Source organism: Thrips palmi, unplaced genomic scaffold, assembly GCF_012932325.1.
Source record: "Thrips palmi isolate BJ-2018 unplaced genomic scaffold, TpBJ-2018v1 HiC_scaffold_17, whole genome shotgun sequence".
Taxonomy (NCBI): Eukaryota; Metazoa; Arthropoda; class Insecta; order Thysanoptera; family Thripidae; genus Thrips; species Thrips palmi.
The window spans coordinates 5,979,053-5,992,958 of NW_023144626.1; the positions used below are offsets into that span (position 1 = coordinate 5,979,053).

The 13,906-nt window shown below is 51.1% G+C and overlaps 3 protein-coding genes across 3 annotated transcripts; 2 read left to right on the forward strand and 1 right to left on the reverse strand.

Moving 5' to 3' along the window:
- The first annotated feature begins 1,805 nt into the window (after positions 1 to 1,805).
- Positions 1,806 to 3,515, forward strand: LOC117643970 (cilia- and flagella-associated protein 300-like). The gene is made up of 6 exons (XM_034383157.1): positions 1,806 to 1,939; positions 2,032 to 2,113; positions 2,229 to 2,289; positions 2,370 to 2,533; positions 3,060 to 3,232; positions 3,304 to 3,515. The coding sequence occupies exons 1-6, from the start codon at positions 1,824 to 1,826 to the stop codon at positions 3,497 to 3,499; spliced, it is 792 nt and encodes a 263-aa protein (XP_034239048.1). The 5' UTR covers positions 1,806 to 1,823; the 3' UTR covers positions 3,500 to 3,515.
- Positions 3,516 to 3,659: 144 nt separating this feature from the next.
- LOC117643575 (integrator complex subunit 5) lies at positions 3,660 to 8,109 on the forward strand. Its single transcript, XM_034382533.1, has 14 exons — positions 3,660 to 3,901; positions 4,176 to 4,412; positions 4,486 to 4,642; positions 4,729 to 4,899; positions 4,977 to 5,203; positions 5,292 to 5,427; positions 5,500 to 5,730; positions 5,821 to 5,979; positions 6,069 to 6,327; positions 6,404 to 6,660; positions 6,763 to 6,986; positions 7,112 to 7,423; positions 7,502 to 7,792; positions 7,873 to 8,109. Exons 2-14 carry the CDS (start codon positions 4,188 to 4,190, stop codon positions 8,080 to 8,082), a joined length of 2,859 nt encoding a protein of 952 aa, XP_034238424.1. The 5' UTR covers positions 3,660 to 3,901; positions 4,176 to 4,187; the 3' UTR covers positions 8,083 to 8,109.
- A 264-nt stretch (positions 8,110 to 8,373) lies between these two features.
- Positions 8,374 to 10,810, reverse strand: LOC117643576 (cyclin-dependent kinase 20-like). The gene is made up of 6 exons (XM_034382534.1): positions 9,679 to 10,810; positions 9,412 to 9,600; positions 9,098 to 9,343; positions 8,758 to 8,985; positions 8,589 to 8,682; positions 8,374 to 8,513 (listed from the first exon to the last, which is right to left on the reverse strand). Exons 1-6 carry the CDS (start codon positions 9,862 to 9,864, stop codon positions 8,446 to 8,448), a joined length of 1,011 nt encoding a protein of 336 aa, XP_034238425.1. The 5' UTR covers positions 9,865 to 10,810; the 3' UTR covers positions 8,374 to 8,445.
- Positions 10,811 to 13,906: the final 3,096 nt, after the last annotated feature.

Genomic DNA, 13,906 nt, shown 5'->3' on the forward strand with positions numbered 1-13,906 from the left:
AAGGGCCCTCGGCGGCCCTCGGCGGCGCTGGGTGGCCCTGGATGGCATCACCACCTTTATCTCATGACAGCAGCCCCCTCCTCTTCTCCAGTGGAGCGGGCTGTTTGGCGCCAGGGGTTTGAATCGAACCGAACGACGGGAGGGAAAGGCATCGAAATACTATAAGCATCTCCCTCATCAGCAAAACTTATGAAAAACGAAACTTGTGAAAACATGGCAGATGGTGGGGGCATAGACAAAGAATTACCGTATTCATTCTTATCATAAGGTTACAGCGGAAAATAGGTTCGTTTCAGTGCTTGCTTCGTCAAATTTGCCTCTATTGTCTTCTTTAATCTCTCGTTATTGAGTCGAGGTGGAGGAAAAAAGGCTCCCGTTCTAAACCCACTCGAGGATCTGCGATGCTATGTGACACAACCAAGCGCGACTGGAGGCACTCCATCAGCAAAACAATGTACAGCCGGATGCTGGGGTATGCCGGCCGGCTAACGACAGTTGAGGCCTACTTGTAGTGGACCAGCACCAGAACCAGGTGTGGCGAGGCGCGGTCTGGTCAGCGCCGCGGCCACGCACGTCGTTAGGGAACAATTACCGAGAGAAAGAGAGAAATGGAGGTGGAGGTTCACGATGCGTCTTGTTGAGAATGAATGGGCCGAGTTCAGGTACGCTCCTCATTCATTCCTTCCCTGAAGTGTTTTGTTTTGATTTGTGGTGGTTTTTGTTCGCAGACTAACAGAAGCGTACTCTTTTTGGAAACAGTGTGAACAGTTCGAACCTACAGTCTCGTCGTTACACATTGAACACGGGGCTTTTGTTTACATTTGGTATTCCTTACTACAGCGAAGGACTCACCTCATTTTTCCCGGAGGAACCTTGGTCCCCGCGGTGCTAGGGCACTTTGTGCTGCATCGCGCCGTGTATCCACGTGCGTTCACCTCGCGTTCCTTCACCGCCTGTACGTTCACCACATGCGTTTACTGCGTGCGTTCACCACTAGCGTTAACCACGCGTTCGTCGTCGCGTGCGTTCACCATGGGTACATTCACCACGCGTTCACCACGCGTGCGATAGCAGGCTGTACGTTCACCGTGTGCGTTTACTGCGTGCGTTTACTGCGTGCGTTCACCACTAGCGTGAACCACGCGTTCATCGTCGCGTGCGTTCACCATGGGTGCGTTCACCATGGGTGCGTTCACCATGGGTGCGTTCAACACGCGTGCGTCCGCCGCGTGCGTCGGCGGTGTGCGTCGGCAGCCGGCGGGGTGCCTAGCTCGCAGGGGAAGGGCGCGTACAAGACTGAGCGGCTCCGGCTCCGCGCCGCTGGAGAGGGCTGCCTCCACCACCGCGCGGCCAGCGGGGCCAGCGCCGCAGCCCGGCTCGGCGTCTCGCACCCCGGCCGGCCATGCCTCCCCGCCCCGCCGCCCACGCCACCACACTGGACTCCGCGCTGTATGGGCCCGGCGGTGTGCAAAATTCGAGGCCGTGATGCCGGTGTATCGTATCGCCGTGCATTGTGGGGACGGCAGCCTGCAGCGTCCGCGTGGTGGTCGCCGCGCTCTGTCTCGCATGGGGTGTGTCCACAGGGGTGCGAGAGAGACAGAGCGACGCTGCTCGTGATTGGCCGCCCATCTGCTACACGCACTGCGGCGCGTGAAGCGAAGTTAGCCCCTATCGCCAGGCTTTCCCGCCACCAAGCGAGCCATCCGAGCCGCGGAGCGGCCTGGTCGCCATGGCGACGGCGGCGTCCTTCGCGTCGCCTTGGTGACGGTGTCAAAGCAGCGCGACGCAGCGTAACTTGCCGTAAGCGCAAATATACAGCAAGTATGACGGCTACGGCGGCCACGCCGGCCACGGCCGCGCCCTTCCACTTCGTCTGTCTGGACACCAAGACGGACTGCGTGCTGAGCGAGCCCTCGATTGATGGCCTCTTGAAAAAGTGGTAAGTGGGGGTGAGAACGGGGTGAGCCTGGGGTAGGGTAAGCGGGCGGGCTCTGCTTTCAGCCGCTTTCAGCGCGCCACTTGAATGCCCAGGTCCATGAAAGGCTACCTCCGGGCGCAGCGCTACTCCTTCAACGAGGCCTTTCAAGTCTACCAAAAGGAGGACCTCGCCCGGGTACGCAGCGGCGCTTGACTGCGCTTGACTTTGCCTCCGCGCGGCGCCATTCGCCGCCATGGGGCCGCGCTGCCGCACTGTTCAGACTGTTCATGAAAGCTTTATATCCCTCCAGGCTTTCTTCGGGGACCCCCACGTCGTCTCCACGCTCCGCTCCTTCCCGGCCGGAAAAGCGCGTGAGTCTCGGAACAAAACCGACAACTAATTGAATCTCGACGCGTCTGTCGCTGTCCTTGACGTCCTTGCCGCCCCATAGGCGCGGCGCACGAGGTGGCCGTCCAGCGAGTGCCCTGCTCGCTCACGTCCACGGCGCTGTTCCGCCGCCTGGCCAAGGTGGGCGTGGTGCGGGGGGAGGACCTCATCACGCCGTGCGCCGAGACGCAGGTCGGCGACATCGTCATCAACGACCGCCTCCGCAGGGTGAGCAGCGAGGAACCGCAGTAGCCACAGCCACGCCACCGGTGGCTTAAGTATGCCCTGTCGCTCCATGCGCAGACCCTCAACTCTCCGGCCTAGAACGCGCACGGGGCGGAGTTTCGCTTCGCATGTAACTGATGGTTGATTTGCTCGGCCTCGGTGTTCGACTTCTGAAACAGAATTCGGGATCAGAATGTCCACTGGGTCGTTTCTGCGAGCGGAGATAGTTTGGGGAGCCCGCCCAGTGCCCAGGCCGCAGTGCGGCGTCTCTGGCCAGCACCCGATTATCGAATCGACTTCCGATAAGTTTCCGTCTAACTTGTTGCCCGCACGATCCCGGTTCCCGTGGTTCCCGTCTGACCGCTGGGGTGCGTCGCGTCGAGGCTCTACGTCGGCCAGACGGCCAGGCCGGCGCTGCAGGCGCTGCCAGCGTGGGGTATCGCCGGGCCGGCAGCCTCTGCGGCGCGGGGTATCGCCCGGCCTCGCGGCGCGGCCTCACCCTAGAGTCCTCACCCTTCCCTGCCCGCAGATCCTGGTGGACGAGGAGGACGAGGACTGGGACGTGTTCACCGCGGGGGAGCGCGCCGAGTTCCTGGTGCAGCTGCTGCGGCTGCTGGTAGTGGGCGGCAAGTGGTGCCAGTACGAGGACACGCTGACGCCGTACATCGACACGGCGCGCGCCATCTACAAGCACCTCGTCAGGCACGCCAGTCGCCCCCTTCCCTACCAGCGCCGCGCCCGCTGCCCGTCATGACCTGCTTTCTTGTCGACAGCGTGGAGAAGGACCCCGACGGCATCGTGGTGGTGCGCTCCGTGGTGCTCAAGGTCGTGGCCAAGGACGAGGACGGCGAGCCCATCCTGCCGCTGAACCCCGAGCACCCTCAGGACGTGGCTTTCCTCTGCATCGATCCTGTGCGACGCATCGTCAACGTGCTCTCGCATCACTACGGCGAGGACCTGGTCGAATAAAACTATGTCATCGTGTCGCAATCAATAAAGCAGTTCGTTGAAAACAGCTCTCAGTGTTTATTTGGTCGCAGTAGATGAGTGGCGATGCACCCGCGCTGGCCCAGCCTCGACGGTCGTTCCCCGATCCAGTATCTCCCCCGAGCCCACTCCCGCGCCGGCACCTACACTAGCAGACGGCAGAAAGAGAAGGAGCGGCGAGCCGCGACACCTCCCTGGGGCAAACAGCGGCTGCTTTTATTTCGTCATATACACATTTTCTCTTAAGCTATCACTGATTTAAGTATCTGAATGGAGCGATGTAGTCTCAATCATTCCTACCGGTTTGTCAGTAGCTCTAACTTCACCGCATTGTCGTAATTATCAGCTGCTGACAGCTGCCACTGCTTACCTTGGAGGTTAAAGGTACGTTGTGTTTATGTTTGGATCATGGAGACTTATAATAATTTTAACGAAGGAAGCTTTCTCTGGATTTATATCGTTTCTTTTGGATCTATTTTGAATCAGGCAGCATTTTTTAATTTCGATTGTTTTCATACAATTTTTTAAGTGAGAATTTTGAATGAATAAGTCACTTTATGTAGGTTATGTTTTACATAGTTTGACATTTGTTTTTCTGCACAGGATTACTCAGGCATTACATTCAACAAATACTTATGATACTTTCTCCTTTTTTCAGCCCATCTTCAAAATGAATCCCTCCGGTGCCAGAATAGTGGGTTCAGACCTTATGGCTGACTTACGTGCTTTCATCACTGGAGCTACTAGAAACACTCGAAGAAGTCATTTGGATATTGGGCTTGCTCGTGTAGCATTGTCTCTACTTAAAACTCTGCCTGCATCTCGAGAGGCTGTGCTAGAGTACTTTTGTTCCCTCTTTGATGAAGTTGTTGGCCGATACATTGAAAATGTTGAGGTATTTTCAGGAATTTGTGCCTTCCTACTACTTTTAGCCATTAAACTTGTACCAATAAAAAATACTTTTGCAGATTGCTATTAAGAGGGGCTCTAAGGATACTGACATTGAGTTGTCTGCACAAGAAGAATCCATTGTCGCAGAGGTGCACAATGTTCTGTGTGATTTTGTCAGCAGCTCTCCTGAAGCATGGGCTCCCATCATCAGCAAATGGTCTCTTCAGCTTCTAGGTCAGAACATATCTTCTCAAAAACATTTTTATTTTTATTACATTTTTCTAAGTATATCCATTTCTGTATTTCATTGAATCCATCAGGAGAAATTTCAAGCCGGTTCGCAGGAAGAGCTACACATTCTGGTGTTTTGAGTCAGTCTCTTCAGCTTTGGATGTCATGCAGAGCAACTAGAAGCCTTATTGATATCACCACCCAGTGTCTTTCATGTCTCATGGACTTTGATACTGAATCATGCATAAATGCTCTTTTAGGTAGTATTTCTTATCCTGTTGCAATTTCTATTCTTTTGTACTTTACAAAATTAATATTTATTCTCTTTGTTGTGCAGACACATGTGTTACCCATAGCCCTCACTTTGATTGGGTTGTTGCGCATGTGGGCAGTTGTTTCCCACGCACTGTGATGACAAGGGTGTTGGCAGCTGGTTTGAAAGATTTCTGCAGCAATCAACAAGGACCCAAAGCTCCAAAACTTAATTCAGTTGTCCAGATATTGGGTTATTTGGCTGGAAGCCACTCATGTGACATGAGACGGGCTCTCCTCCAACAATTTCAGGTATAACAATTTTCAAGCAAGCATTTTTGATAATTGTATGGCAATGAATTTTTCTTTTATCTCACCTGTTTGTCTCATTTTTCATCAGTGGAGTCTTGAGAGACCAAAAGTGACAGACCCAGTTACCACTCACCAGCAGAACTCTACTGTCCCGTTCCTTCTTCAACTAGCATCCATGTCAACAACACTACTGCGCTCACTCAGTATGGACGTACTACACACATGTAAGATTCCTTACTTCTTCTTTGTTAATAAATTATTGTGTTCTTTTTATAAACCAATTTTTTTTATTACAGTGACTCCAAAAGTTCTGAGTCAGCTGGCTGAACAGTCTGCTGATTGGCTATCATACTACGGAGGACGAGAAGCTTTTCAGGATCTTTTAGTTCACCTAGTTCTTCGCTGCCCAACTGGTGCACCTACTATTTTATCATTGGTTCTGGACTGTGCTGCTCCGCCATCTCCAAACCTGCTTCCAACAACCCCAGAAGAGATTGTGGTGCAAAAAAATGGACAAGAGTTTCTAGGTGTGTATTTAAATTGCACACTAAAATAACAATGTCTAGCTCGTTCAAAACAGTCCTTTAATATTCATTTAATTATTTTTTTGTTTTCAGAATTGTTTCTTCAAGAGCTTTCTCTTTTGCTGCACCGTACTGAGGGATTGATTCCTTGCCTGGGCTCATTCCGTGAAGAACTAAAAATTGTTCTCCCTTTATTACTTAGCCCATTGAGAGTAAGAGTGCAAACTGCACTCCGACTTATAGGATTTCTGGGTAAAATTTGCATCTATTTGTCGCATTTATTTTGAAATGTTGCATCTGTTCTTATTTTAATTGCTTTTCATTGCTCTCTTAATTTGCAGGCCTTCATAGTCCAAGTGTTTTTCCTTATGCCATTGCATATGTTTTAGTTAATGCCAAAACTGAAAATCACTTGAGTGTAATAGCTAAGCTCTTAGAAAACCAGGCCAGTACCAATGGCAGTGCCAAGAAACCCAACAGAACTAGTCTTCCCATGGAGCACTCCAATGTTTTGCAGCTGGGTCTTGAACAAGCTCTTCACAATAAAGATGATAAACCATCTGCCAGAGATGTTTGGAAAAATTTGTCTACATTGTTAAGGTTAGTTTGTTTTGGTTTGCAATGTATGGGAATCTGTTTGATTTTCTTCTTCTCTAACTTAATTTTTAAATTTTAGGTGGGAGAGATCTGGAAAGCTACGTAACCACAGCCAACCAGTTCTTAAAGCAGTGTATGGAACAATAGGAACGGCTTGTTCTGCCTTGGGCTCTAGTGTTGATCCTGATCTGGCCCATGCTGTCTCAGAAACATTAGTTCTGGCTCTTGTCCAAGAGCCTGGTGAAAATCCAACTTCTGTTACACCTCCCAGTATGCAAGATGCCTTGAGACTGGCTCATTCAACTGTTGCATACTTCTTCATGTGTATAGAAAACGGTTTGTTTTACTTCATTTCCCCCCCTTGTTAATTTTGCATTTTTTATATGTTTAGTTTTAACTTTAACTTGTCTTATTTTTATTATTTTGTCTTTTTTTCAGAGGATGATAGCAAAGGATTTGAAGGTTGTGTGTTAGCATGCAAGCTTCTTTCAAGGCTTTCCCTGAGATCTTCCGGTGCTAGAGCTCTTGCCTTGAGGACACTTTTGGAATTGTCTCTATTTCATGGCCCAACTCATCTCTTTGGTGCAAATGATCTTGTAAATGAGGAAACATTGACAGCTGAGGAAACGGATTTAAGAATAATGGAAGAAAATCTGAAGCAGGTTTGTTTGTATTATGATTGGAATCCTTAATTTCTGTGGAGATGGCAATGAATCTCCCACTGAAAGGAACTTTAAGGCCAACAATGTTTTTAATTTTCCCCGTTCTTTCTCTTTTTTTCTGGCAGGGTCTTAGTTGGGTTTTAGCTCAAAGGCATTCATCAGTTTTTCATGCTGGTGTTATAGGATCTGGCCTTCGAGCATTAAAGAAGAAAAATACCACCCCACCATCATTAATTCATAGAAATACTCAGTTATTATTGAATGCCATCAGATCTTGTTGTGTTTCTAATGCAATTCTGGACCCTAGTGCTATGGAGCCGGGCGCGGCTACTCTTTCCTTAAGCACTGTGATTTCTGTCTCTTTACTCCTAGTGGAACTAATATCACCTGATGTCATGTACAATGGTTTACCATGGCCCGATGAAGATGGGTGTAAAGTATGTACTCTAAGAAGCAATAATTTTTTAAGATCAGAGTTTATTTTTATTTTTAACTTTTCAACTTAATTTTTCCAGGCTACCGTGGAGAGAGACTGTTTCATCAGACGGAAACTGGAAGAAACACCAATAATGTGGGAGATCCTCTGGTTCATCGCTTTGCACAGGCCCGCTTTATGTTATTGCTCAGTTCTTCTGCGAGCAGTTACTGCAACATTGATTGCTCAGTGGGGTTCTTGCAGTCAACACAGAGACTCATCATTGTTACCAACAACAGTTAGACTGCTCAGTTTACTTGCGTTAGGCCAGTTACTTCCGAGTCCCTTGTCCAGCTTGAGAGATGTCATCCCCCATTTAAAACCACCAGAGGTAAGACACACTCCGCACAACTTCTTTCTTGTGTCTCTCTAACTATTGGTTAAAAGCACATCCCTTACAATATTTTTCAGGTTGTACAGATTTTGCGTGACTGTGTTTGGAACTACATGCGCGACCACGTCCCTGCTCCTGATCTCTTTGCATCAGATGCACATGGCAATGTGTGGAGAGACTCAACTCAAGATTTTCCAGGACCCCAATACACAGAAACCTTGCGATTAATTATGTTAGCCAACATTGAAAGCCTAGGAGTATTATATGCCCAGCTGTTTAATCAGTAGACTTGTACATTGTATGTGAATTTTATCTATTTTGATTGGTCTTATGTTGTTTGTAAAAATGAAAAAAAAAATTCTATTGACCAAAAATCTTGTTTGGTTTTAATTTCTTTTAAAATGTAATGAATTTTCAATATAAAAATGAAATAGGTTTTAGGTACATTTTGAAATGTATAAATGTGATCATAGTATTTTTACAAAGATAGCATAGCATACAAGAAATGGTTACACTATTGTTTGAATGCATTGTGATACTCTTTTAGCAAACAAGTGCTTATACCACATCTAGGGGAATGCTGAGGGGATTGTTATCCTAATTAATTGTTGTGTTAAATGAAGGTCTTATTCAGTTAAGACTCTGTTTTGTCATGGTACAAAATCTGCAAGATCTTTAAATAATTCATCTATCGGTACATCCGCTCTCACTTCTTTGTCTGTAATAAAATGCATTGTTATAGAAGAAAGTCAGTAGAAACAAGATGTCCTGATTTTTAATTGTTAAGGTTTACCTATGAACTTGTTGCGGTGACCGTCTTTTGGTTTAGGCATTTCAGCTAGAGGACATGCAAGTGGTGGTGTAAAAAAATATGAGTGTCCCAAAGCCTGAAAGACATTAAAAAAAATTATTTTTGGGGATAATTTTGTCACTTACTAATTTATTCAGCAGTTTATCCATACCTCCTGAGCTGATATTCTTTTATCAGAATCATATAATAAGAAGCATTGAATAAGACTTAAAGCTTCAGGGGGGCTGTCAGGTACTAGTGTTTCCCAAGGCACTCTACGTGACTCAGGGAATGTTATTTTGTTATAATCGGGCAGTGATGTTAAGCCAGGCCAATTATCTTCTGTTGGTGTTCCGAGGCTACTTATGACCATAGCCAATTGTTCAATATCTGTCTCACCCTGAAAACGGAAAATAAATTATGTTACTGAAAAATAAAACAACCTTCACTTTTTACTGTAACTACCCAAAGACATAAGAAAACTGAGGTTTTATATTAAAATGTCAGCTTACTGGGAAAATGGGGCTTTTCATGATGACCTCTGCTAAAATGCAGCCAACAGCCCAAAGATCAACAGCTTTAGAATAGAATCTTGCACCGTACAGTAGTTCAGGAGCCCTGTACCAGCGGGTTGCAACCTGATGGGTGTAGGGTCTGGACTCTCCCTTTGTGTCTGTCCAAACTAATCTTGCTTGTCCCAAATCCGCAATCTTTAGCTCTCCTTCGAAGCTAATTAATAAATTTGCTGGCTTCAAGTCCTGTTGGGCCGATTTTTATTAAATAAGATTTGATTCCTTGCAACAAAAAGTAGAACAGAAATATTTACCCTGTGCATAATGTGGTGGTTGTGCAGATAGTTGAGTCCCATTAATAGCATTCTCATGTAGCTTTTCCCTTGTGCAGGTGTAATCGGATTGTCTATGTCATGAAGCATTTCCCACAGGCCTGATGGCATCATCTCAAACACCAATACAAAGCCCAAGCCTTGAGGAAAAAAGTCCAGAAGTTTCACTACCTACAAAACAAGCAAAAAAAAAATGATTAAAAATTTGCATTAGCTAAAACCTTTTTCACAAGGGATCAGTTTTCTTACATAGCGACAATCCACAGTTTGGAGGATTTTGCTTTCTCGTAGGATGCTGATTGGAATGCCATCCTCTAAACGTCTAACCTTTACTTTCTTCAAAGCTACTTCTCGTCCAGTGGGTAGGTGCTTCCCTCTCAAAACTAACCCGTGAGCTCCTTCACCTATGTGTCCTGTCACAGTGTAGTTCTCCATAATTCCAATAAGTATACTGTAAGGCACTCCAGCACAGATCACTAGTTGCACAGCTAAGACATTAAGATATCCACGAACGCAAACACGATGACAATAGCCTCATTGTGTTGCTCGACAATATATTTTTAAAAAGGAGTCCTTTTCAGTAAAAAGAAGTCCATGAATAGGCATATTTAACGTCAAGTGTCTTTTAACTGGATCAATAAACAGATGAACATAACCTAGTTTTAGTTTATGTTTGTATGATGTTGCCATGGTTACCAGACGGCAGAATGACAAGCAGGCTGACAGCACTATAACATAAAACAGTAAAAACAATGAATGCATAGTCTTTTCTTGCTTATCCAAACATATCATAAAGATGGTCAATTGATAATTTTTGTTTTATTTCATGGGAATTTGCTGATCCAGCACCGTGATGTTTCAGCAATGTGATCATCAATTTTGCAAGGGTTGGCTAGAATGACGAGGGTGCCACCGAATGCGCGGTTCACTTAAACATGTGCCACAGGAAAGTTACCAGCGTATTCTTGTAAAATGCCTTTTCCAACCATCCTGGCGAAAGACGAGAATATATTTTTGGCATGGAGACTCTTCCATTACAACCTAAACAATTTATTTTGTCTCTTCCCTTCCGCGTCAGATTATTCGAACATAGTTTCCAGTTCTGCAGTGACATAATACAGTGTTCTACTGCCTTGTTTAAACAATATTGACAGAGGCGTTTACGTCTCGTCCGGAAAAGTACAGGTAGTCCGCGTGTCAGGTGGAGCATGTTTCGTCCCCCTATGTCTCTGTCACACTCTGGAGGCGTCGCGGCCGGTCGCGGGGGAGCGCGAGAAAGAAAGCCCTTAGGTGACGTAAAGGCTGCTCGGCGAGGGGAGGGCGGGCGATGCAGCCGCCATCCTGGTCCTGCTGGTCCTGCTGGTCCTGCCTGCCCCTGTCCTCCACGGCGGTCTGCTGTGCCGTGCCGCCGTCTGGTCCGTCCGGGCCGCCCTCCCTTCCCTACCCCTTGCCGACGTGGCTGCCAGTGGAGGCCAGTGGCGGCGGCTTGGCAAGCCAGGGCAGCCAGGGCCGCCAGGGCCGCCAGGGCACAGCCCGTCCGACGGCCAGGCCGGCCGGGCCTCTGGCACGCCATGATGGCCTCCATCCTCTACGCGACCCGGGCCGGCGAGGCAAGCGGCGAGGCGTCGCTGCGACCCACAGCCTACCGCATGCCTTTGGACGCCGCCGCCCCCTGGCCCCCGCGCCCCTCAGCCTCTCAATTGACGGGATAACCGGGGCGGGGCGGGGCGGGTGGGGCGCGGGGCCCTGGCTCGCGGGGCGCGGTTGGGCGGGGCGGGGCGGGGTGGGCACGGCCGGGGAGGTTAACGAGTCTTGATTGGCACAAGTGGTCGTGATGGCCGCCTCAATTGGAAGCGATGGGATGATGGCTGGAGGGGGGCGTCCGCGCGCCGCGCTGCCCGTGAGCTGGCCGTCTGCTCGCCGTCAGCACGCCGTCAGCTCGCCGTCAGCTCCTCGGCTGGGCTGCGACTCGCCTGCCGCCCGACTCGCCGGCGAGGACGGCGTGGTGCTGCCATGTCGCGGGGGCTCCTTCCGCGCATCCGCGGGCCTGCGGGCCTCGCGCGGGGCGGGGACACGCTCCTCTTGACCTCGACGCGCGCCTGGCCACGCCACTGTACTGCATCGCGGTGCACTTCGTCTTGGCGAGCAGGCAGCGGGCGGGCGTCGTCAAGTTGTCGGCAAGGACTCGGCAGCCCCTACCGCGCCACGGTGGCGCGGATGCTGTATGCTGGTCCACGCCTCGCCCTGCCGCGCCCTGCCGCCTGTTGCCTGTTCCGGGCTTTTATTGTTCACATCAAAGGCCCGGCCCTTTCGCACCCTTGGCCGGGGCCGCCAGGGCCGCCAGGGCCGGGCACAACGGGGAACTCCCAGGAATTCCTGCCGCGTCCGAATAGCCGTCGACGTCGGATCCGCGGCCGGGCCTTCTGCTTCCAGGACGTCGTAGGGTCGTAGGCCGCGAGTCACTTGTTGACGAGAAGCGCGCGTCGTCGGCGGCGTCACCGCGCAGCACAGCGCAGCACAGCGCCTCCCGCGGAGCCGGTGATGACTTGACGCACGCCGTGCCGTGCCACCGGGAGCCACGGCCAGGCCTTGGGCCAGGCCGCCGCGGCGGGGATCTTCGCCGTCCGTCGTCCCAAACAGTGCCTCGCTGTCTCTCTCGCACCCCGGCGGGACGCCCCATGAGTGCGAGAGAGACAGAGTGACTCCGCCACGGTTCGGAATCGGACTGCTGGGTGACATGCAGCTTGGATGACTCGCGGGGGTCCCCCCCCCTCTTCGCCACTGGAGAGGGGATGACCATTCGTCATGAAAGATGGGACAGGAAAGCGCGCGGGATGGGGGAGGGTAGGGGGAGGGGGAGGGGAGGGGTCATGGTATGCCCTCTGCCTCGGGACACTGTTCCAATACTTTTCGCCACTGAATTTACCGTGCCGGTTTGATGGCGCACACCCACATCACACCGACACCAGTCCCAGTGTTCATTGCCGTTCGAAAAATGGACCGAAACTGCCACGGAAGAAGGAAGAAATATTGAGAACAAGTAAAATAAAGTTAACGCACTCCTGCATTAAGTTTGCCGTCCCTGCCAAGACAAGAGCTGTCAGGCAGCTCCAGCTATTCACCGCACCGGGGTTCGGGGTTTGGCGTTCAGGGTTACCCTCGTGAATTCTGCCTACAGACAGAGGCAGACAATGCCTCGGAGCGTGCTGGAGGGTGATAGCGCTGGAGCGGCTGGGGCGGCTGGAGCACATGGGGGCGAGATAATTACCTACAGTGCCGTCTCTTTCGCACTGCCAGCGGCGCGCACCCCCTGGCTGTCTCCCTCTCTCTCCCTCTCTCTCTCTCTCTCTCTCTCTCTCTCTCTCTCTCTCTCTCTCTCTCTCTCTCTCTCTCTCTCTCTCTCTCTAGCGCGTGGGCGCGCGCCGGGATCAACAAGTCCTCCCCTCGGGCAAGGTGCCGGCCAGGGGTGTGCGTGCGCCGACGCCGCGCCGACGCCGTGCCAGTGTGTGCTCCAGGTGGACAGGACAAGATAACCAGCGAGAGTGAAGTGGTTTTTGCACGGCCGGGCCGGGCCGGGCCGCCAGGCATGCCTGCACGACGACAAAGCAGGAACGCGAAGCCCGTCAATGGGACGGCCTTGGTGGCCTTGGTCCACGCTCCGGGACTTCCCTCCGGCCTTTCATGTTCACGTGCGTGCTCCACTCACTGCGCCACTCTGCCGTCCTCTCTCGCACCCATAGGGGTGGGACCGAGGCACAGTGGGCCAGAAGACCGGTGGAGGCGGCCAAAATTCTAGACGCGTTTTGAGCTCCAGACTCGGTAAATGGGACTCGAACCGACCTTGTGACCCCACCAATGGATTCCTCGTTTGGAGAGCAATCCATTGGTGGGGTCACACGTCCAGTTAGAGTCCCATTTACCGAGTCTGGAGCTCAAAACGCGTCTAGAATTTTGGCCGCCTCCACCGGTCTTCTGGCCCACTGTGCGAGGGTGGGACGCCCCACGAGAGAGACGGAGCGTCAGGTGACGCACGCAGCACGCGCGGGGGTTGCTTTTGCTTTTGGTCTCTCTTTGTCGCACTGCCGCGGTGCCGCGGTAATGAAGGCCTTTCTCCGCAGACGCAGGAAGTGGCGCGGCTGCAATCCGGCCCGCCTCGCTTCCGCTCATTGTCGGCTCTGTCTGTCTCCGTCCACCCCGCTGCGAGCGCCGTCTGTCTCTCTCTGCGTCTGGCGTCGAATGCAAATTTTTTTCGTGCGCTCCTTTCCCGGGATGCTGCGTGCGCTTGTGCGAGGCGATGACGCCGCACTACGCACTTTACACCGATATGACTCTGCTAATTTTTTCATGCCCCCGCGTACATATTTTAATATCTTAATAATAACAGTAAAAAGAGGACAGACCGTCGTGTGGTCGCGGGCGCGCGCTCCCCGCCCCGCGCCGCCCCACCGCGCCGGCAGTGCAGGCACCCCGCGACACG